The 22,504-nt window shown below is 48.6% G+C and overlaps 1 protein-coding gene across 1 annotated transcript; it reads right to left on the bottom strand.

Moving 5' to 3' along the window:
* Nucleotides 1-4,372: 4,372 nt before the first annotated feature.
* Nucleotides 4,373-15,244, bottom strand: LOC107298080 (zinc finger protein 2). Its single transcript, XM_029286449.1, has 6 exons — nucleotides 15,221-15,244; nucleotides 14,990-15,119; nucleotides 13,277-13,390; nucleotides 11,522-12,208; nucleotides 4,977-5,621; nucleotides 4,373-4,443 (listed from the first exon to the last, which is right to left on the bottom strand). Exons 1-6 carry the CDS (start codon nucleotides 15,242-15,244, stop codon nucleotides 4,373-4,375), a joined length of 1,671 nt encoding a protein of 556 aa, XP_029142282.1.
* Between the last annotated feature and the right edge of the window lie 7,260 nt (nucleotides 15,245-22,504).

Below are 22,504 nucleotides of genomic sequence, written 5' to 3'. Positions count from 1 at the left end.
TTCACCCTTATGGACCGTTGCAGCATCCCCAGGGTCACGTGATCAAAATTCGGATGCTTTGGCAACTGGTTCGTATTTGTGATGGTTGCCGTGTCCCGGGGTCACGTGATCACCTTCTGACAAGCAAAGTCAATGGGGAAATCAGATTCACTTAACAGCCGTGTTACTAACTTAACAACTGCAGTCCTTCGCTTAACATGGGGCAAAACTGAGTTAATAACAGTCTCGCTTAGCAACTGAAATTCTGGAGTCAGTTGTGGTCGTAAGTCAAGGGCTACCTGTAGTTATCGTTGCTCTGGAGAGCCCCTTCCCCTCTCAAAGTGAAGCCGTCCAGATTCCGGACACAGTTACGATCCGTTTGTTGGAAGGATACAAAGAAAACAACAACTCACAAGCATCTCTGGGTCCTGCCCCATTGTAAGGGGGAGGAGTGGGCGAAACACGGCCTTCAGATTCTCCCTCAGAGAGGATCCAAGATGGTCCACGTTGTCCTTTGCCTCGACTCCGACTCCCTCGGGTCTCCCTTTCCTCCGACTGCTGGAGCCACCATGGGTCTCGTTGGGAGATTAAATCTGGGGTGGTGGTTAAATATTCTGGCCAGGAGGGAAAACAGAATTAAAAAATGCAGCAAGAAGATCATCATCATCATCATCATCATCATCATCATCATCATCAGAGACATCACCCTGCCAACAAAAGTGCGTATAGTCAAGGCCATGGTTTTCCCAGTTGCAATGTATGGCTGTGAAAGTTGGACCATAAGAAAGGCTCAGCGCCAAAGAATTGAGGCCTTTGAACTCTGGTGCTGGAGAAGACTCCTGCGAGTCCCCTGGACTGCAAGGCGATCAAACCGGTCAGTCCTAGAGGAGATCAACCCTGACTGCTCTTGAGAAGGCCAGATCCTGAAGTTGAAACTCAAGTACTTTGGCCCCCTAATGAGAAGGAAGGACTCACTGGAGAAGAGCCTAATGCTGGGAAAGATGGAGGGCAAGAGAAGAAGGGGACGACAGAGAATGAGGTGGCTGGATGGAGTCTCTGAAGCAGTAGGCGTGAACTTAAATGGACTCCAGAAGATGGCAGAGGACAGGAAGGCCTGGAGGAACATTGTCCATGGGGTCGCGATGGGTCGGATACGACTTCGCAACTAACAACAACAACAATGTTGGAAGGGACCTTGGAGGTCATCTAGTCCAACCCCCTGCTCAGGCAGGAAACCCTATACCAGACATGTCAAACACAAGGCCTGGGGGCCGGATGCGGCCTGCGACGTGGGTTCATGTGGCCCACGACGCCATCCTGGAAACAGTGAGGGAACGGCCCCCGCTGCCTTGGCCTTGGCCCAGGCCAGCCGGGAGTCAATGGATAATTTTGTGGTGGCCATCTATACTGAAATGCATTCAGTCTTAGCTCCACAAGGCCATCTGGAAACAGCAAGGGACCGGCCCCTGCCGTGTTGGCCCCGCCCCCTGGGCGCATGCTGGGGAGATGTCACCCTTTGTGAGGAATGAAGAAATGGACCATGCCTTGGCGCTTGCCCCGGTCCCACCCCCTTCTACCAGAGACCCTCAGATCTGTCCCACTCCTGCCCAGGCCCCCACAGGCACCCTTGATGCGAATGATGTAGAGCTGGCCACGCCCACCCAGTAGGCCACACCCACTCCATCCACACCCACCCAGTAGGCCGCGCCCATCCTGGCCACACACACCTGCCCTCCCCCTGAGGGCAACCACAATGCTGATGCGGCCCTCAATGAAATTGAATTTGACACCCCGCCCTATACCATTTCAGACAAATGGCGGTCCAGTCTCTTCTTAAAAACTTCCAGCGTTGGAGGTGCTTCAAAGACGCCAAGAAAGAAAATGGTGCAATGGTGGAACGCTGCTGCTCACATTTCCAGCCGGTTCAGATGGCCTGAAATCCTCTATTTCACCCTTTGCTTCAGTTTTCCAGTTTGCTCCACAGTTTTATTAGTCTGTCCTCGCAAAACACTCACAAGTCTCACCGGGGGGGGGGGGGTGTGTTGGTTGGCAGGGGAGACAAATTCTTCCACGATTGCATCGGTCACGCTCAGTCATTGGGATAAATGATTTGATTATTTGTGCCTGTTTTGTCAGGCCGCATTTGATATCCTCCAGATGTTTTGGATCAATCGTGGTTGAACATTTTGGATACTCCTAAGTTCAGACGTAGGACAGACAACGGGGCGAAGAACGATGTAGATGGAAATCAAAACCCTCGAAATGTTATAACCTGGCTTCATCTAAGAGTCTTTTGTTAATGTTTTAGCAAGGTTTTTCCCAAGAACACAGAACATGGGTAAAATTCATATATGGTTCCTTTTTAAACTAATGTTCAAGTAAGCGGTGGTAAAGTACAGGAGTACAGGAGTACGTAAAACAAACAATCAAACCCTAATCAAGGAAGTACCAAGGATAAAACAAACACTGGCAGGGCAAGCTACTACAGAGAAACATGGACTAAATTCCATACTCCCTGGCACTAATAACATTGTGTAGTCGGGGTAAAGAAACATCTGCAAGCAAGCAACCAAGCTCAAAGAACACCAAACACTCCACAACACAAAGGTTTCTTCTGTAGCTCCTAGATCAGTGATGGCGAACCTTTTAGAGACCGAGTGCCCAAACTGCAACCCAAAACCCACTTATGTATCGTCGGGTGCTGGGTGGGCGTGGCCCATTGGATGGGCGTGGCTGCGGTGGTAACGGCAGACTGGGTGGGACTAAAAAGTTCAATCAATCAATTCCAACTTTGCAAGATCTTTTTTTTTCCTGCGAGAAGTTGAAATTGATTGATTGATTGAACCTTTTTTTCCCCTGCACACAGTGGTGGAGGCCTAAACCGAAAAAGTTTTATAAAACCCAGCTGAAGGCCTAGGACTGGGGCGAGGGCGCGCGCGCCCACAGAGAGGACTCTGCGTGCCACCTGTGGCACGCGTGCCGTAGGTTCGCCACCATGATCCTAGACCTAGAGTCCTAGAGCCGGGCTTTTCAACCTTTTCACCCATTGTACCATTTTTAGGATATGGCAACATCCGAGTACCACAAGTCGCCTAGCAAGGTGTCAAAAACTTGATGACCAAAAAAAAAAAAAAAAAAAGGAAAAAAGGGATAAAGTACAGGTAGTCCTCGACTTAGTGACTGTTCGAAGTTACAATGGCACTGAGAAAAGTGCCCCCCCAAGCCACAGCCAAGCAAGACACCTGTCTGCCCACCCGGCAACGCTCTTCCTCCTGTCCGAGGTTTTCACTGTTGTGAGCATTTCTGTTGAGGATTGGCAGCTGGGGTGGGGTGGGGGGTGTTTGGTTTTTATTCCCCCCGTCTGCTGGGTGGTTGCAGCAGGTTTTGGTCACTTCACATGACCCTGGGACACTGTGACCGTCGTAAATATGAATCAGTTGTCAAGCATCTCAATGTAAATCACAAGACCCTGGAGATGATGCAACATTCCAGCTGATCGACGCTTCTTCTGGACTCAGCAGAAGCACCAGGATCAGTGCTGCTTTCCAGCTGATTGGTGCTTCTGGGTTCAGCAGAAGCACCAGGATCAGCACTGAGCTCCAGCTGGAACCTGGCACTGATCCTGGTGCTTCCACTGAGCCCTGACAGCCCCGAAGGAGCGCCAATCAGCTGGAAAGCAGCACTGATCCTGGCGCTTCTGCTGAGCCCTGACAGCCCTGCAGCTCCAGCCATCTCTCGCTCAGGTTTGTGCGGTGCTGCCACCGGTTCAGCTCATTCCCCTCCCCCGCTACTTTTCTAGGATGGCCGCGTACCACCTGCCAGGTGCCAATGTACCACAGGTGGTACCCGTACCACTGGTTGAAAAGCCCTGTCCTAGAGCAGTGCTATCAGATCAGTAGTACAGGCTGAGTGGCTCTGCATGACCACTAGATGGCAGCAAAGAGATACAAAACACTTTAATACTTTGCTGCCATCTGATGGTCATCCAGAGTTTGCAGTACAGATGGTCCCCTGACTTACAAGCTTTAATACAGTGGTTCTCAACCTTTTTAATGCTGCGACCCCCAACCGGTCGTAAGTCGAGGACTAAACCAGTCATAAGTCAAGGACTAAACCGGTCGTAAGTCAAGGACTACCCAACCGGTCGTAAGTCGAGGACTTTCCCTGCCCGGGTGCGCCGCGCATACGTGTTTCCGCCCCCTGCGCCGGCCGAGACGTAGCTGGCAAGTGGCAGAGATGGAGCAGGCTGACCACCAGCTGGCCCAGCTCAAGGGAGGTAAGGCACCTGCCGGAAAAGGGGAAAAAAATGGCGGACAGCCTTGCTTGGCGACCCCCGTGAACTGGTCGATCGACCCCAAATGGGGTCGCGACCCATAGGTTGAGAACCGCTGCTTTAATAGAAAGTTACCTTCATCTTTTCCACATCACTTTTTATCCACGAGAGGGAAAGCCGTATTACTTTGTCTGGGGTAAATGTAGAAACCCGGGAGTAGGTGGTCAAGGTGGTCGCGAAAAAGTAGAAGGAGCGGGAGTGACTTACGTTTTCCTGCCAGCTTCCCCATTGACTTTGCTTGTGGGAAGCTGGCAGGGAGCATCAGAAATCCCGATCACGTGAACGCAGGGGCACTGCAATTACCACAAGTTTGCAAATACGACTGTTGTGAAGATCTTTGAAATTTCAGTTTTGTTAAGGAAGGCTCCACACCCATTTGCGCTACTCAGGTGACGCCGAGGATACAGATAAACCTCCAAGTGGCCTCAACGACTCTCTAAAAAGAACGCAAATGACCAGCAGTCTGCAAGGAGTATAAATCCTTCCATTCCCCCACCGTCCAGTCAGAGCTGAAGAAGCTTCTTGGGTGAGAAGCGAAACGACTTCAAAGAAAAACAAGAAAGCCCAGTTGCCTCGTGAAAAAAGCACCGCTGGGACGTATCTCGTTGTGTTTCCTGTCTGGTTTAACTGGGAAAGCTACCTTGAAGGGCTAACATTGGCTTACCTGGTTGGTTCTCCTCCTGATGATGCTCTGGGAAGGAAGAGGTGCCATAGAGGCTTCCTCCGCTGTCGAAGTATCTGTAGGTGTTCTCTCCCAGGTGGACCCTCTGGTGCTTGGTCAGGTAGGGCCTCCAGCGGAAGCTCTCCCCGCACTGGAGGCACTTGTACGGCTTCTCCCCCGTGTGGATCCTCAGGTGTTCGGTCAGGGTGGAGCGCCGGTTGAAGCTCCGCCCACACCGGGGGCACTCGTAGGGCTTCTCGCCCGTGTGGATGCGCAGGTGGGCATTGAGGTGGGTGCTCTGGAAGAAGCGCTTCCCGCAGGCCAGGCACTCGAAGGGCTTCTCCCCCGTGTGGGTCCGGCGGTGCTTCACCAGCTCAAATTTATACTGGAAGGCTTTCCCACAGTCGTGGCACACGTGCTTCTTCTCGATCTGAACGATCTTGATTTGGCTGATGTCGGTGACGTCGTTCCCACCGGGCAGCAGCTCCGATTCGGTCTTTACGGGCCATCTGGGCGGCTGCCCGCCTGAGCCTTGCCTGAGCCCGCAGATCTCAGGGCTGGGCTTTGCCCCACTGCCCGGTTTTGACAAGGCGGTGACAGCATGCAGGGACTCGGTTTCTGGGGCGCCACTCTCGATGGCGCCATCCGCTGGAGGAGAGAGGAAGAACAAGGCGGAGACAGCAGTTGATTTAAATGTATTTACAGTAGTGGCCAAAATTGTGGAAACCTTTTGGGAAAAGTGTATTTTTGAGGTTTGATGGCTCATAACACCACTTTTTTTTGGGGGGGGGGAGTAGTACCATAAAATTATATATCAATGGAAAGATAATTTAATCAAGAATGTAATGCAACATAGTTTGTTCAATTATCTGTACTGTATTCTATGAAAAGTTATAGCCACATAACCAGAAAAAAGGAAGCACAACTTGCTTAGGTTGACATCAGGTAGCTTTCCTTCATCTGATTGTAGCCAATGAGCATGAGTGTTTAGAGAGCGAATCAGGTGTCATCTTGTTTTGGTAATGAGCCAATCAGATCACAGTAGGATTCAGTTATTGATGTCAGGTATTGAAGCTGAGAGGAGGACATTTGTCAGTGTGTTATTTGATCGTTATCAAGTTGGTTGGGGTTTTTTTTTGTGTTCTTTCATTTAGTGAGCTTGTAAAACGTAATAAAATTAAAGTAATGGTGCAAAGAGTTGACTGGTTGCCCAGAAAGCGATGTAAAATAGAATTATTAAGTGAACAAGGCTACAGTTATAAAGAAATTAGAAGAAAAATGGGTGGAAACTTAACCAAAGGTGGCATTTCTACTGTACACTTTTCCCAAAAGCTTTCCACAATTTTGGCCACTACTGTATATCACAAGGTTTCATTCTATTCCTCAATGGTTGTTTTTCCTTTAAATCTTTCGTGTATCTCTATCTATATTTTAGCTATCTTTGACTGGTTTTCTCTCGTGTTTCTATTTTCCCCTTATTTCATTTCGCTTTATACCCACACACAAATACTGAATGGCACAACCAAGGAGCTGGCATTGTACACCGAGAGCTTATGCACCGGAGACAAATCCCTAGTGTGTCCAATCACACTTGGCCAATAAAGAATTCCATTGTGTATAGGAACATCTGCACAGTGTATGGGCTAGATCAGGGGTAGGCAACCTTGGCTCTTTTATGACAGGTGGACTTCAACTCCCAGAATTTCTGAGCCAGCCATGCTGAGGGGAAAGGGAGAGGTTTCCAAGCTGAGCCATGCTGGCTCAGGAATTCTGGGAGTTGAAGTCCACGAGTCATAAAAGAGCCAAGGTTGCCTACCCCTGGTCTACATTATTTCCCCTCCCCCAAGTGTGCTTTCTCACCTAAAACCTCCAGAGTGGTTTGTACAGAAAATGAAGAGCGATACCCAATAAGAAGATGCCACAGGACAAAACTTTAAAGCCCTCCCATTGCAACCCTCCAGCTCAGGGGTAGGCAACCTTGGCTCTTTTATGACTCGTGGACTTCAACTCCCAGAATTTCTGAGCCAGCCACGCTGAGGAGAAATGGAGAGGTTTCCAAGCTGAGCCATGCTGGCTCAGGAACTCTGGGAGTTGAAGTCCACGAGTCATAAAAGAGCCAAGGTTGCCTACCCCTGGTCTAGATCCTCCAAAGTCCAGATGGGAGATTCTATAGAAGGTCATAGAGAATAACAACACCAACATCTTGTGGGATTTCCAAGTGCAGATGGACAGGCAGATACAAGCCAATCAACTTGTCACTGGGGCAGTGGACAAGGAGCAGAAGATGGGAGGTGGTGATAGACATAATGGTGCTAAGTGACAGCAACGTCAGGGAGAAGGAGCACGAGAAGTTGTTGCCAGGGCCTGGAGGAAGAACCAGTGAGGACGTGGAAAGTAAAGGCCAAAGTGGGCCCAGCAGCGGCAGGAGAAATTGGGGCCGTGACTTCTTAAGCTGGGAGAATAGCTCCAAACACATCCCAGAATAGCATCAGAGCTCTTTGTCCAGAAGGGGGCAGCTGACTGAGCCGAAGAAGCTTTTTGGATGAGAAAAACATTCAAACAAAAATAAGAAAGTCCAGGTGCCTCTTGAAAAAGCACCTTTGGGACATAAATGGACTTGTTTCTAAGAGCTGAGGCTTCTTCTGCAGCCAGATGTTTGCTTCTGAGGATTTCACTCCGTAGGACAGGGCTTTTCAACCAGTGGTACGGGTACCACCTGTGGTACATTGGCACCTGGCAGGTGGCACGCAACCATCCTAGGGGGAAGGGAATGAGCTGAACCGGTGGCAGCACCGCACAAGCCTGAGCGAGAGACGGCTGGAGCTGCAGGGCTGTCAGGGCTCAGCGGAAGCGCCAGGATCAGTGCTGCTTTCCAGCTGATCGGCGCTTCTTCGGGGCTGTCAGGGCTCAGTGGAAGTGCCAGGATCAGTGCCAGGCTCCAGCTGGAGCTCAGCACTGATCCTGGCACTTCTGCTGAGCCCAGAAGAAGTGCCGATCAGCTGGAATGTTGCAGCATCTCCAGGGTCTTGTGATTTACATTCAGATGCTTGGCAACTGATTCATATTTATGACGGTCACAGTGTCCCAGGGTCATGTGAAGTGACCAAAACCTGCTGCAACCACCCAGCAGAAGGGTGGAATAAAAACCAAACACCCCCCCACCCCAACTCCACTGCCAATCCCCAACAGAAATGCTCACAACAATGAAAACCTCGGACAGGAGGAAGAGCACCGCCGGGTGGGCAGACAGGTGTCTTGCTTGGCTGTGGCTTGGGGGGCACTTTTTTCAGTGCCATTGTAACTTCGAACAGTCATTAAGCGAACTGTTGTAAGTTGAGGACTACCTGTACTTTATCACTTTTTTCCTTTTTTTGGGGGGGGTCATCAAGTTTTTGACACCTTGCTAGGCGACTGGTGGTACTCGGATGTTGCCATATCCTAAAAGTGGTACAATGGGTGAAAAGGTTGAAAAGCCCTGCCGTACGATATCACATCTCTTGGGTCACATGACTGACGATTGTAAGAATCCCCACTGATATTAATCACGTTCACAGCCCTTTATCTGAGTTTTGGGGTGCTTTGCCGGTAAGCAGAGGCATCTGCGGAGAGGTGAGCATGTCAAGATAGAAGCTGTGAGCGCAACTGATGCCCTTAACCCTTTTAATATGTGCCACAACCTATGTCAGTGGTGGCGAACCTATGGCACGTGTGCCAGAGGCGGCACTCGGAGCCCTCTCTGTGGGCACACGTGCCGTTGCCCCAGCCTCGTCTCCCCCCACGACCCCCTCCTCACCAGTAGCCCCCCTGGAGGAGAGTCGTCCACCAAGCGTGGCCCACACGGAGCAGTGCAGCCAAGGACATGGCAGCCAGGCAGCGTGGACAAGACTCTGCCCTCACGCCCCACCATGCACAGTTGATGCTGCCGGGCGTGGGCAGAGGGCATGGCCGCCATGGTGCTGCTGGACTGCCTGGGCAATCTGCGGCGGGCCCTGGAGACGGTGAGTGGCCCTGCAGGCAGGTGGGGTGGGGGCGGGGCAGGGGCGGGGCAGGGGGTGGAGCAGAGGCAGGGCCAGTTTTTGGGCACTCGGTCTCTAAAAGGTTCGCCATCACTGACCTTTGCTTACCTCCCACAGGCACATGCCTGCAAATATAGCAAATCTTTGGATTTTAGACACCGGATAAATCTAGAAATGCTAACTAAAGCAGAGACATCTTCTTTCTTTCTTTCAGGAAGCAAAGGAACACCAAGAAAGTGCCGGTATGATTTGAAAGACAGGATAGGCCCATCTTAGAAGTGGATCCCTTCCCTTTTGGAGAAATTATGCCCCAACGTTCTCATCTTACAATATAGGAGAGAAGGAAGGATGCAAAACATATGCAGCCTGACTGGCATTCAGAAGGAACGGTTAAATAAATACAGGTAGTCCTCGCTTAAAAAAACACAATTGATACTGACAACCCCATTGTGAAATTATGCGTTTGTTAAGCAAGGCATCACGTGATTGCCACTTGCCATTTTATGCTGGTTTCCCCATTGATTTTGCTTGTCAGAAGCCAGCTGTGAAAGATGCAAATGGTGACCACGTGACTATAGGATGTTGGGCTGGTTGTAACTATGAGGACCGGTCGTAAAGTTACTGTCAACGCTGCTAACATTGGATGTTCTTGCTTTGACAACATATGAAGGTGCAGCCTTTTTCTTTCTTATGCTTTACTCTTAGAATTAGATGATGCTGTGGGAGGGGGAGGAATGTGTTAGACATAGCCATATTGTAATTGTGTGTGAATTCAGGGCTTTTGAAATAAGAGATGATAAGAAATGGCAGGTTGGAGAACAGGAGGGAAAGCCTGCATTTCAAACTAATTGGAGAATGTGATTTATGACTGTTAATTAGAGGAGGAAATTGTGTTTGATACTATGTGCTAAGGGGAGGGGAATCTAGATTTTGGCTTCAACTATGTTAGTGCCGAAGCTATGCTACTCCAATAAAGATTCTTTAAGGTAAACAATGCCTCGAAGTTCTCTGAAGAGTTTCATCTGTCGGAACCATGACATTTACTTTTTCAATGTTAAGGGAACTCCGGTTGGTAAACAAGGCAGTCATTAAGAGACTGACTAATCTACCTGTCGCTTTCGAATTGTGGTGCTGGAGAAGATTCTTGAGAGTCCCTTGGACTGCAAGGAAAGCTGATCAGTCAATCCTAAAGGAAATCAACCTTGACTGTTTTTTGGAAGGAGAGATGCTGAAGCTGAAGCTGAAATACTTTGGCCACCTAACGAGGAGAAGACTCACTGGAAAAGACCCCGATGTTGGGAAAGATGGAAGGCAAAAGGAGAAGTAGACAGCAGAGGATGAGATGGTTGGATAGTGTCATCGATGCAATGAACATGAATTTGGGCAAACTACAGGAGACTGTGTAGGGCAGGGGGGCTGGCAAGGTACGGTCCATGGGGTTGCGAAGAGTCGGACACTATTTAGCGACTGAAGTACAACAAGAAAGAGACTCTAGAAAGAGTGCAGAGAAGAGTAACAAAGATAATTAGAGGTCTGGAGGCTAAAGCATATAAGGAATGGCTGCTGGAATTGGGTATGCCTAGTTTAATGAAGAGAAGGACGAGGGGGGACATGATAGCAGTGTTCCAATATTTGAGGAACTGTCACAAAGAAGAGGGAGTCAAGCTATTTTCCAAGGCGTCTGAAGGCAGGACAAGAAGCAACGGGTGGAAACTAATCAAGGAGAGAAGCAATCTAGAACTAAGGAGAAACTTCCTGACTGTTAGAACAATTAATCGGTGGAACAACCTGCCTCCAGAAGTTGTGAATGCTCCAACACTGGAAGTTTTTAAGAAGAGTCTGGACAGTCACTTGTCTGAAATAGTATAGGGTTTCCTGCCTGAGCAGGGGGTTGGACTAGAAGACCTCCAAGGTCCCTTCCAACTATTCTATTCTATTCTATTCTATTCTATTCTATTCTATTCTATTCTATTATTATTCCATTCCACTATTCTATTCTATTCTATTCTATTCTATTCTATTCTATTCTATTCTATTCTATTCTATTCTATTCTATTCTATTATTATTCCATTCCACTATTCTATTCTATTCTATTCTATTCTATTCTATTCTATTCTATTCTATTCTATTCTATTCTATTATTATTCCATTCCATTATTCTATTCTATTCTATTCTATTCTATTCTATTCTATTCTATTCTATTCTATTCTATTCTATTCTATTCTATTCTATTATTATTCCATTCCATTATTCTATTCTATTCTATTCTATTCTATTCTATTCTATTCTATTCTATTCTATTCTATTCTTCCATTCCATTGCACTATTCTATTCTATTCTATTCTATTCTATTCTATTCTATTCTATTCTATTCTATTCTATTCTTCCATTCCATTGCACTATTCTATTCTATTCTATTCTATTCTATTCTATTCCATTCCATTCCATTCCATTCCATTCCATTCCATTCCATTATTCTGTTCCGTTCCGTTCCGTTCCGGGCAAAGGCAGAGACTAAAATCAGACTTGCCTGTTAGTCTTCCCAGAGGCTCAGGGCAGGGCGAGTCTTCAAAGATGGCTTCTCTGTTGTTGAGGCCTCGGTACGCAGCGTTGCCCAGGTGGACCCTCTGGTGCTTGGTCAGGTAGGGCCTCCAGCGGAAGCTCTCCCCGCACTGGAGGCACTTGTACGGCTTCTCCCCGGTGTGGATCCTCAGGTGCTCTGTCAGGGTGGAGCGCCGGTTGAAGCTCCGCCCACACCGGGGGCACTCGTAGGGCTTCTCGCCCGTATGGATGCGCCGGTGGGCACTCAGGTGGGAGCTCTGGATGAAGCGTTTGCCGCAGGCCAGGCACTCGTAGGGCTTCTCGCCCGTGTGGGTCCGCCAGTGCAGCAAGAATTCCGACTTGCAGTGAAACCACCGGTCGCATTCGGGGCACATCAGCTTCTTCCGGCCTACGTGGAACATGCTGTGCTTGGAACTGGCTGCCCTGATGTGCCTGGAGGGTTCCCGCCAGATGTGCCCGGCCTGTAGCTCCCACTGTCTCTGCAGGCCGCACCGGGCCTCTGAGGCTAAGGAAGGGTTCTCTGTGGGTGGCCCCAGCAAAGCCCACGGAGGATCTTCTGGATCCAAAATGTCAGGTTCTGCCATCTCTTCCTTGATCTCCCTCACGATCACCTTGCTTGCTGGCATAGTGGGAGAAGCCAGAGGAAAGTTGTTTCCTGAGAAAGAGAAGGGGGGAGGGGAATGAGGCTAAGGCAGTGGTCTCCAACCTTGGCGACTTTAAGACTTGTGGACTTCAACTCCCAGAATTCCTCAGCCAGCTTGGCAACTTTAAGACTTGTGGACTCCAACTCCTAGAATTCCTGAGCCAGCCATGCTGAGGGGAAAGGGAGAGGTTTCCAAGCTGAGCCATGTTGGCTCAGGAGTTCTGGGAGTTGAAGTCCACCAGTCATAAAAGAGCCAAGGTTGCCTACCCCTGGCATAGACAATCAGGAACCAATTTTTGGGGACTTCCGAGATATGGACAAATCAGAGATCAGCTGGCCAGCTTCATATACAAGAGCCTAGTTGGCTCAGTTCAGTTGTGTGTGGGCTGTCAAGCGGCACAACACAAAGCAGCTCACTTTGCCTCCAAAGATGCCAGCCACATCTGTTGGTGGAACATCAGAACAACAGATTAGATCATGGCCATTTAGAACAGAAAAGTAACAAAACAGAACAGGAACAAAACAGAACAGAATAGAATAACAGAGTTGGAAGGGATCTTGTAGATCATCTATGCTAGGGGTAGGCAACCTTGGCTCTTTTATGACTCGTGGACTTCAACTCCCAGAATTCCTGAGCCAGCCATGCTGAGGGGAAAGGGAGAGGTTTCCAAGCTGAGCCATGCTGGCTCAGGAATTCTGGGAGTTGAAGTCCACCAGTAATAAAAGAGCCAAGGTTGCTTACCCCTGAACTAAATGAAATATACACCCACTGCCTTCCGTCGTTTTCACTTCCACAAATTAGCTTAATCCTGCTTTAAGATGCAAGTAGTCCTCGACTTACGTCCTTAACGGAATCTGCCATTTACGACCTTTTTGTGGCGGGGGTTAGGTGGAATCTGTGGTCGTTACCTGAACACCACGATCGTTACGCAAACCCATTGATCGTTCTGAGGCATTTTTGCTGAAAAACAGAAGCAAATGCCTGTTTTTCGGCAAAAAATCTAATCCAACTCCAAGCACACCATTTTTGACAGATTTAGCCCCAAAGCTCACCGCTGCTTCACCTTCCTTTTCTCTCACCTTCATATAGGTTGAGGGGGATTTTTTTCTCCTCCGAGGCTGCTTGGGCAGAGATCCATGGCTCTTCTCCTCGTTCCAGACGATAGATCAACTCGGGCTTGGGGATTGCAACAGCTGCATTGCGTGCATGCATGCACAAGTGTACACAAAAGAGGGAGAAAATGATGAAGTTGGTTAAATGCCTGGCAGCCCACAACTGACACAAACAGCAGTGGATGTCCCAAAGAGTCAGAATGTTTAAAGAGACTGATTTCTATAAACAATGCAAAATGAAATGTTCTTTGGACAGGGGCTACCAACGTAGAAAATGCTTGCCGGTTTCAGGCCACTGTGGCCACCCCACAAATGAAAGATAATTTTGTATTTTTTAAAAAATGTTTGAATCTTTTTAACTCTCTCTCTCTCTCTCTCTCTCTCTCTCTCTCTCTCTCTCTCTCTCTCTCTCTCTCTCTCTCTCTCTCTCTCTCTCTCTCTCTCTCTCTCTCTCTCTCTCTCTCTCTCTCTCTCTCTCTCTCTCTGTGTCTCTCTCCCTCTCCCTCCCTCCCTCCCTCCCTCCCTCCCTCCCTCCCTCTCCCTCTCTTCCTCTGAAGGCAAGCTATTCCACTCGTTAATTGTCCTCACTGTTAGGAAGTTTCTTCTTAATTCCAGGTTGCTTCTCTCCTTGACTAGTTTCCATCCATTGTTTCTTGTCCTGCCCTCTGGTGCTTTGGAAAACAATTTGACCCCCGTCCTCTATGTGGCAGCCTCTCAAATACTGGAATTCTGCTATTATGTCCCACCCTAGTCCTTCTTTTCTCTAGACTGGCCATTCCCAAACCCTGCAACCGTTCTTCACATGTTTTAGTCTCCAAGCCCTTAATCATCTTAGTTGCTCTTCTTTGCACTTTTTCCAAAGTCTCAACATCTTTTTTGTAATGCGGTGACCAAAACCGGATGCAGTATTCCAGGTGTGGCTTTACTAAGGCTTTATAAAGCGGTAGTGGGCGACTTAAGTCAAGGACTACCTGTTAAGGTACAGCTGGCAAGGAGATTGCTTCACACCCACCATTTTGCAGCAGTTCCCATTGGCATTCCTGCGAGTCCCTTGGACTGCAAGGCTTTCAAAGTGGTCAGTCCTAGAAGAGATCAACCCTGACTGCTCTTTAGAAGGCCAGATCCTGAAGTTGAAACTCAAATACTTTGGCCACCTAATCAGAAGGAAGGACTCACTGGAGGAGGGCCTAATGCTTGGAAAGATTGAGGGCAAGCGAAGAAAGGGGACGACAGAGAATGAGGTGGACCATAAGAAAGGCTGAGCGCCAAAGAATTGAGGCCTTTGAACTATGGTGCTGGAGAAGACTCGTGCGAGCCCCCTGGACTGCAAGGCGATCAAACCAGTCAGTCCTAGAGGAGATCAACCCTGACTGCTCTTTAGAAGGCCAGATCCTGAAGTTGAAACTCAAGTACTTTGGCCACCTAATGAGAAGAAAGGACTCACTGGAGAAGGGCCTAATGCTGGGAAAGATGGAGGGCAATAGAAGAAGGGGACGACAGAGAATGAGGTGGCTGGATGGAGTCACTGAAGCAATAGGCATGAGCTTAAATGGATTCCAGAAGATGGCAAAGGACAGGAAGGCCTGGAGGAACGTTGTCCACGGGGTCGCGATGGGTCGGATACAACTACGCAACTAACAATAACAAAGCAAAGGGGGGGGGAAAGGAGGGAATTTTTACCCAGTGAAGCCACAGCCTCGTAGTTTTCTTGCATGACATCCCAGTACAGATCTCTCTGCTCTGTGTCCAGGAGAGCCCATTCTACCTCTGTAAAGTACACGGCCACCTCTTCAAATGAGAATGGCGGTGCCTGCGAGGAGGACAGAAAAGATTAGGGCAATAAGTTCTCTTGTGGGCTTCATTTTAATAAGCGCAACCTAGTTCGGTTCCCCCCCCCAACCCCTCTGCTACCTGAAAAGGTTCCGTTGTCACCATCTCTGTTCCTCCCAGAGGAGGGAACGTTCCAAAGACAAACACACACATCATTTTGCCAAATCTGTCAGGGAGAAAAGGGGAGGTCAGATGGGGGTACCTTGGTTGAGGGGTGCTGTTCTTTTAAAAAAACAGTTGCTCCTGGACAGCCATTTGTCCGAAATGGTATAGGGTTTCCTGCCTGAGCAGGAGGTTGGACTAGATGACCTCCGAGGTCCCTTCCAACTTTATCATCATCATCATCATCATCATCATCATCATCATCATCATCATCATCATCATCATCATTATTACATACAGTAGTGGCCAAAACGGTGGAAACCTTTTGGGAAAAGTGTACAGGAGAAATGCCACCTTTGGTTAAGTTTCCACCCATTTTCCTTCTAATTTCTTTATAACTGTAGCCTTGTTCACTTAGTAATACTATTTTACATCGCTCTCTGTGCGACCAGTCAACTCTTTGCACCATTACTTTAATTTTATTACGTTTTACAAGCTCACTAAATGAAAGAACACAAAAAAAACCACAACCAACTTGATAACGATCACATAACGCACTGATAAACTGTCCTCCTCTCAGCTTCAATACCTGACATCAATAACTGAATCCTACTGTGATCTGATTGGCCCATTGCCAAAACAAGATGATTGGCTCTCTAAACACTCATGCTCATTGGCTACAATCAGATGAAGGAAAGCTACCTGATATCAACCTAAGCAAGTTGTGCTTCCATTTTTTTCTGGTTATATGGCTATAACTTTTCATAGAATACAGTACAGATAATTGAACAAACTAAGTTGCATTACATTCTTGATTAAATCATCTTTCCATTGATATATAATTTTATGGTACTACTCCCCCCAAAAAAAGTGGTGTTATTAGCCATGCTCCTGGGGAGGAAAGCTATGGCAAATCTAGACAGCATACTAAAAAGCAGAGACGTCACCCTGCCAACAAAAGTGCGTCTAGTCAAGGCCATGGTTTTCTCAGTTGCAATGTATGGCTGTGAAAGTTGGACCATAAGAAAGGCTGAGCGCCAAAGAATTGAGACCTTTGAACTCTGGTGCTGGAGAAGACTCCTGCGAATCCCCTGGACCGCAAGGCGATCAAACCGGTCAGTCCTAGAGGAGATCAACCCCGACTGCTCTTTAGAAGGCCAGATCCTGAAGTTGAAACTCAAGTACTTTGGCCACCTAATGAGAAGGAAGGACTCACTGGAGAAGAGCCTAATGCTGGGAAAGATGGAGGGCAACAGAAGAAGGGGACGACAGAGAATGAGGTGGCTGGATGGAGTCACCGAAGCAGTAGGCGTGAACTTAAATGGACTCCAGAAGATGGTAGAGGACAGGAAGACCAGGAGGAACGTTGTCCATGGGGTCGCGGTGGGTCGGACACGACTTCGCAACTAACATCAATAACTTAAAAAAAAAAGTGGTGTTATTAGCCATTAAACCTCAAAAATACACTTTTCCCAAAAGGTTTCCACAATTTTGGCCACTACTGTACATATGCACAAACATATAAAGACAAGGCTCGGCCTGCCATTCTTTAGATTTCTACTGGAATTGCAGGGAAAAATGTAGGAAATCTGAAAGCAGCCAGGATAAACTCTCTTCATTTTACAAAATTAAGAATGGGGCACTGGGATGAAATACAGATAGTCCTTGACTTACAGCAGTTCGTTTAGTGACTGTTCAAAGTTACAACAGCGCTGAAGGAAGTGACTTATGACTGTTTTTCACACTTAAGACCACTGCGGCATCCCCAGGGTCACATAATCAGTGCTTGGCAACTGACTCATATTTATGACGACTGTAGTGTCCTAGGGGCACGTGATCACCTTTTGCGACCTTCTGGAAAGCAAAGACAACGAGGAAGCCAAATTTACTTAACAACTGTATTACTAATTTAACAACTTGCAGCAATTCACTGAACACCTGTGGCAAAAAAGGTTGTACAATGGGGCAAAACTCATTTAACAAATGTCTCACTTAGCAACATAAAGGTTGGCCTCGGCTATGGCCGTGAGCCCTATCAGGGGTAGGGAAATGGTAGCTTTCTAAATCAGTGATTCCCAAACTTGGCAGCTTTAAAACAAGTGGACTTCAACTCCCAGAATTCTCCAGGCAGCATGCTGGCTAGGGAATTCTGGGAATTGAAGTCCACACAGCTTAAAGTTGCTGAGGTTGACAAACACTGCTTAGAGCAGGGGTAGGGAATCTTGGCTCTTTTATGGCTTGTGGACTTCAATACACAGAATTCCTGAACCAGCCATGTTGACTCAGGAATTCTGGGAGTTGAAGTCCACGAGTCATAAAAGAGCCATGATTCCCTACCCGTCTTAGATCAGGGGTGTTCAAACTTGGTCCTTTTATGACTTGTGGACTTCAACTCCCAGAATTCCTCAGCCAGGCACGACTTCGCAACTAACAACAACAAAGTGGATAATGCATAATGCTCCCACATTCTATTTATCCCATCACAACAACCCTGTGAGGTAGGTTGGGCTGAGAAAGAGTGACAGGTTCCAAAACAGCTAGTTCTAGTAACTAGAAACCATATCCCCCAGTTCCTGGCCCAGCACCTTAACCATCACACCAAACCAGTTCCCAGCGTCCTCCATTACACCTATTTCTGGCGGTTTTAGGGATTTGCACCAGACTCTTAGGGTCTGCTCTGGAACATATGGCACCCTTCTAAAAAGTTTATTTTTCCTGGGAAATGCCCAAACTTTTCAGGCTCCTTCCACATGCAAAACACCCCCAATTTCCCTCAAACCGAAGTACACAACTGCACCCCTTCCCCTTTTCCCCCCCATCTCTCGTTTTTTCTATTCTGTCCAGCCCATGCAACCTCAAAGCAAGTTCCCCAATCTGACACCTGTCAAAGATGCTGGACTTCCATGGCAGCAGGCTGGCAACGATGGGGCTTGTACAGGTGGTCCTCGACTTACGAACACAATTGAGCTCAAAACGTCTGTTGTTAAGTGAGGCGTTTGTTAAGTGAGTTTGGCCCCTTTTTACGGCCTTTCCTGCCACTGTTGTTAAGGGAATCACTGCACTTGTTAAGTCAGGAACACTGTTGTTAAGTGAAACTGGCTTCCCCATTGACATGGCTTGTCAGAAGGTGGCAAAGGGGGATCCCATGATCTCGGGACACTGCAACCGTCATAAATATGAGCCAGTTGCCACGCATCTGAATTTCGACCACGTGAGCATGGGGATGCTGCAACCATCATGTGAAAAAAGGCCGCCAGTCACTTTTTTCAGTGCTGTTCTAAACTTGGGTCACTAAATGAACTGTTGTGGGTCAAAGATTACCTGTGGTTCCCCACATCCAGAACACTCCCGTGGGAGGAAGGATGCTTTTAACCACGGAACCTGCTTTTGCTTCCTTGCTTGTTTTTTTTTAAATCCAATCTTTTCTTGGCAAGTCACGTGGGAAAGAGAGGTGCACGCAACACAAGCAAGGTCGTGGGTTACCTTCTGCAGCTCGGACGCCTCTGTTCCGCTTCCCTAAATGGTTCAGGACCCTCGGCTGAATGGAGGCGGGGGGAGGAATCATAGAGTTGGAGGGGACCTTGGAGGTCTTCTAGTCCAACCCCCGGCTCCAATTCGAAGGATGGAGGGGATTGCAATTGAATCCCACCACCCCACCCCGCCGGCAAGCCCTGGGCTGCTCGGCCCTCTGGCTCAGGCCGGGCGCCAAAGCGGCCCCCGAAGGCGCGGACTCTTCTTCGGCTCCATAGACGCCGCGGACCGGATCTCGCAGCCTCGGCTCGAGGAAGACCAGCCCCTGCGAGGTCGCCGAGCGGGGAGCGAGGGAGAAGGAAGAGAGGCAGAAGAGAGGAGCTTCTTTCGGGAGGCCTCGGCCAGCCGAGGAACCGGAGCCATCTGCTGGCCGCGCCGGCCGGCCTGCCGAGGGGGAGAAGCAACCGGCGGCGCCCGGGAGCCCTTTACGCGCGCTCCTAGCGGAGATGGGGAGGGAGGGAGACCCCCAAGCCCACCATCCCCAGCCAGCTGTCCGATTGGGGATGGTGGGAGTTGTTTGCTGAGCTGCCGGATCTGGAGAATTGGATTACGATCTCCAACCTGGCGCCCTTCCTTGTGGAAGGGGCGCAATGGGCTTGGCAGGCAGGCTTAGTGGTTAGGGATGATGGGAGCGACTCTGGATCAGAGGAGGCTGGGAGGAAGTAAGCCAGAAGCCCCATACAGGTAGTCCACAAGGTACGACCACAACTGAGCCCCACAGTTCTGTGCAAAGACAGTTATTGTGAGTTTTGCCCCAGTTTACGACCTTTCGTTGCCACAGTCGCTAAGTGAATCGCTGCAGTTTTTTAGTAACAGGGCTACTGGAAGTGAATCTGGCTTGCCCGTTGACTTGGCTTGACAGAAAGTCACAAAAGGGGGGATCACATGACCCTGGGACACTGCAAACTTATATGCCGGTTTCCAATTGCCCATCGCATGACCATGGGGGACACAGCAACGGTTGTTAAGTGTGAAACATGGCCATAAGTCATTTCTTTCATGTCGTTGTAACTTTGGTCACTAAACCAATGATTGTAAGTTGATGACTACACACACACACACACACACACACCCCTTTATACCAGGGGTAGGCAACTTGGGCTCTTTTATGACTCATGGACTTCAACTCCCAGAATTCCTGAGCCAGCCATGCTGAGGGGAAAGGGAGAGGTTCCCAAGCTGAGGCATGCTGGCTCAGGAATTCTGGGAGTTGAAGTCCACGAGTCATAAAAGAGCCAAGGTTGCCTACCTCTGCTCTATATGCACACACACCTATACACAGAGAGAGAGAGAGAGAGAGAGAGAGAGAGAGCCACCAGACTATTCCCCATCAGGGAAAATTGCTTTACTGGGATCACAGGATATTCACAAGAGAAGACATAAAGTTGCAAATAAATAAACTCTTTTATTAACTTGGTGGCACATGCTGTTTTCTTCTCAGGAGAACACATAACTTTCTGGGCATATTTATCTGTAGCTCTTCCTGCATATCTTATTTGGAGCAAGCAGTAACTGGCTGATTAGCAAAGAAACATTTGATTTTTTTTTATTGTTGTTGTTTAGACATACGCCCTTGAATTAGATGCAGCTAGAGCAGGGGTAGGCAACCTTGGCTCTTTTATGACTTGTGGACTTCAACTCCCAGAATTCCTGAGTCAGCAAGGCTGGTTCAGGAATTCTGGGTATTGAAGTCCACAAGTCATAAAAGAGCCAAGGTTGCCTACCCCTGAGCTAGAGGGAAACAGATGAAAAGCATTCAGCGCAGATTATCCTTTTCTCTCAAGACTTTTGCTGATAGTGATGTTTCCAATGGCTTTTAGCAATGAAAAGCTACTTGGGGTATGCTCTACTAAGGTTTCAGCTATGTTTGTTAGTAGCTGCTGATTTGGGGCACCTGCCTAAAATATAATCCAGTATTTCTCAATACAGATGGTCCTCAACTTATGACCACAGTCAAGCCCAGAATTTATGTTGCTAAATGAAAAATTTGCTACGTGTGAAGTTTGCCCCATTTTACAACTTTTCTTACGGCATCTGTTAAGTGAGCCACTGCAGTTGTTAAATTAGTAGCACAGTTATTAAGTGAATCTGGCTTCCCCATTGACTTTGTTTGTCAGAAGGTCACAAAAGGAGATCACTTTTAATTCTGGGGCGCTGCAACCTTCATAAATACAAACCAGTTGTCAAGCATCTCAGTGTAAATCACATAACCATGGGGATGCTGCAGTGGTCATAAGTGTGAAAAACGGTCATAAGTCACTTTTTTTCAGTAGCATTGACCCCCTCCTCTCTGTGACAGTTCCTCAAATATTGGAAGACTGCTATCATGTCGCCCCTGGTCCTTCTTTTCATTAGACTAGCCAGGCCCAGTTCCTCTAACCCAGTGGTTCTCAACCTGTGGGTCGGGACCCCATTTGGGGTCGATCGACCATTTCACGGGGGTCGCCAAGCAAGGCTGTCCGCCATTTTTTTGTCCGCCATTTTTTTTGTCCGCCATTTTTTTCCCCTTTTCCGGCGGGTGCCTTACCTCCCTTGGGCTGGGCCAGCTGGTGGTCGGCCTGCTCCATCTCTGCCGCTTGCCAGCTACGCCTCAGCCGGCGCAGGGGGCGGAACCACGCATGCACGGCGCTCCTGGGCAGGGAAAGTCCTCGACTTACGACCGGTTGGGTAGTCCTCGACTTACGACCGGTTTAGTCCTCGACTTACGACCGGTTTAGTCCTCGACTTACGACCGGTTTAGTCCTCGACTTATGACCAGTTGGGGTCGCGGCATTAAAAAGGTTGAGAACCACTGCTCTAACCGTTCTTCATAGGTTTTAGCCTCCAGTCCCCTAATCATCTTTGTTGCTCTTCTCTGCACTCTTTCTAGAGTCTCAACATCTTTTTTTATAGTGTGGAGACCAAAACTGGATGCAGTATTCTAGGTGTGGCTTTACTAAGGTTTTATAGTGGTATTAGTACCTCACGTGATCTTGATTGAATCCCTCTGTCAATGCAATTTAGGATTGCATTGGCTTTCTTGGCTGCTGCCGCTGCACACTGTTGGCTCATATTTAATTGATTGTCTACTAAGACTTCAAAATCCCTCTCACAGTTACTGCTGTTAAGCCTGGTTTCACCCAATCTGTATGTGTACTTTTTGGTTTTTCTTGCCTAAGTGTAAAACTTTATTTTTCTCTACACTGAATTTCATTTTGTTAGAGAGGGCCCCGTGTTCAAGTGTGTCAAGATCCATCGGGATCTTCAGCCTATCATCTTGGCCTTTGTTTTGTTTTGTTTTGTTTTGTTTTGCGGAGCGAGGTACTCAGTGGGTTAAAGGGAGCGAGAGAGGCTGCTTGCTAGAGAGGCCCTGGCCGTGGAGAGGGAGAGGGGGCTTGGGGGGATTTAAATACTCGATGCACCTTCCTGTGCTGTTTTATCTGCCCTGTGTAGTGGTGGGAGGGGAGGGGGGAAAACTGGCGGTGGGGCCCCTCCGGAGGAGCTTGGACCAGATAGCAGCGCGTGGCCAGGGCAAAGAGCGCGCGCGCCAGGAGGTGAGCTGCTTTTGCAAAAGCGGGAGGCGGCCGACCTGGGCGGCTGCAAAGGAGGCGAAAGCAGGGAGAGCCGGCGGGGCTTTCCCCGTCCTATCTAGAGAGGGAGGGGGGAATCCCGGGTAAGAATCCCGTAGCTGCAAAGTCCTTTGAAGTCCGGGCCTGGTGGCTTTCCCGCCCCCCGGGGTTCTGCAGCTTGGAT

This window comes from Protobothrops mucrosquamatus, unplaced genomic scaffold (genome assembly GCF_001527695.2).
Source record: "Protobothrops mucrosquamatus isolate PMUCROS unplaced genomic scaffold, P.Mucros_1.0 scaffold3702, whole genome shotgun sequence".
Classification (NCBI taxonomy): Eukaryota; Metazoa; Chordata; class Lepidosauria; order Squamata; family Viperidae; genus Protobothrops; species Protobothrops mucrosquamatus.
The sequence above is the reverse complement of the archived record's forward strand: the minus strand, read 5'-3'. Positions and strand labels throughout refer to the sequence as shown.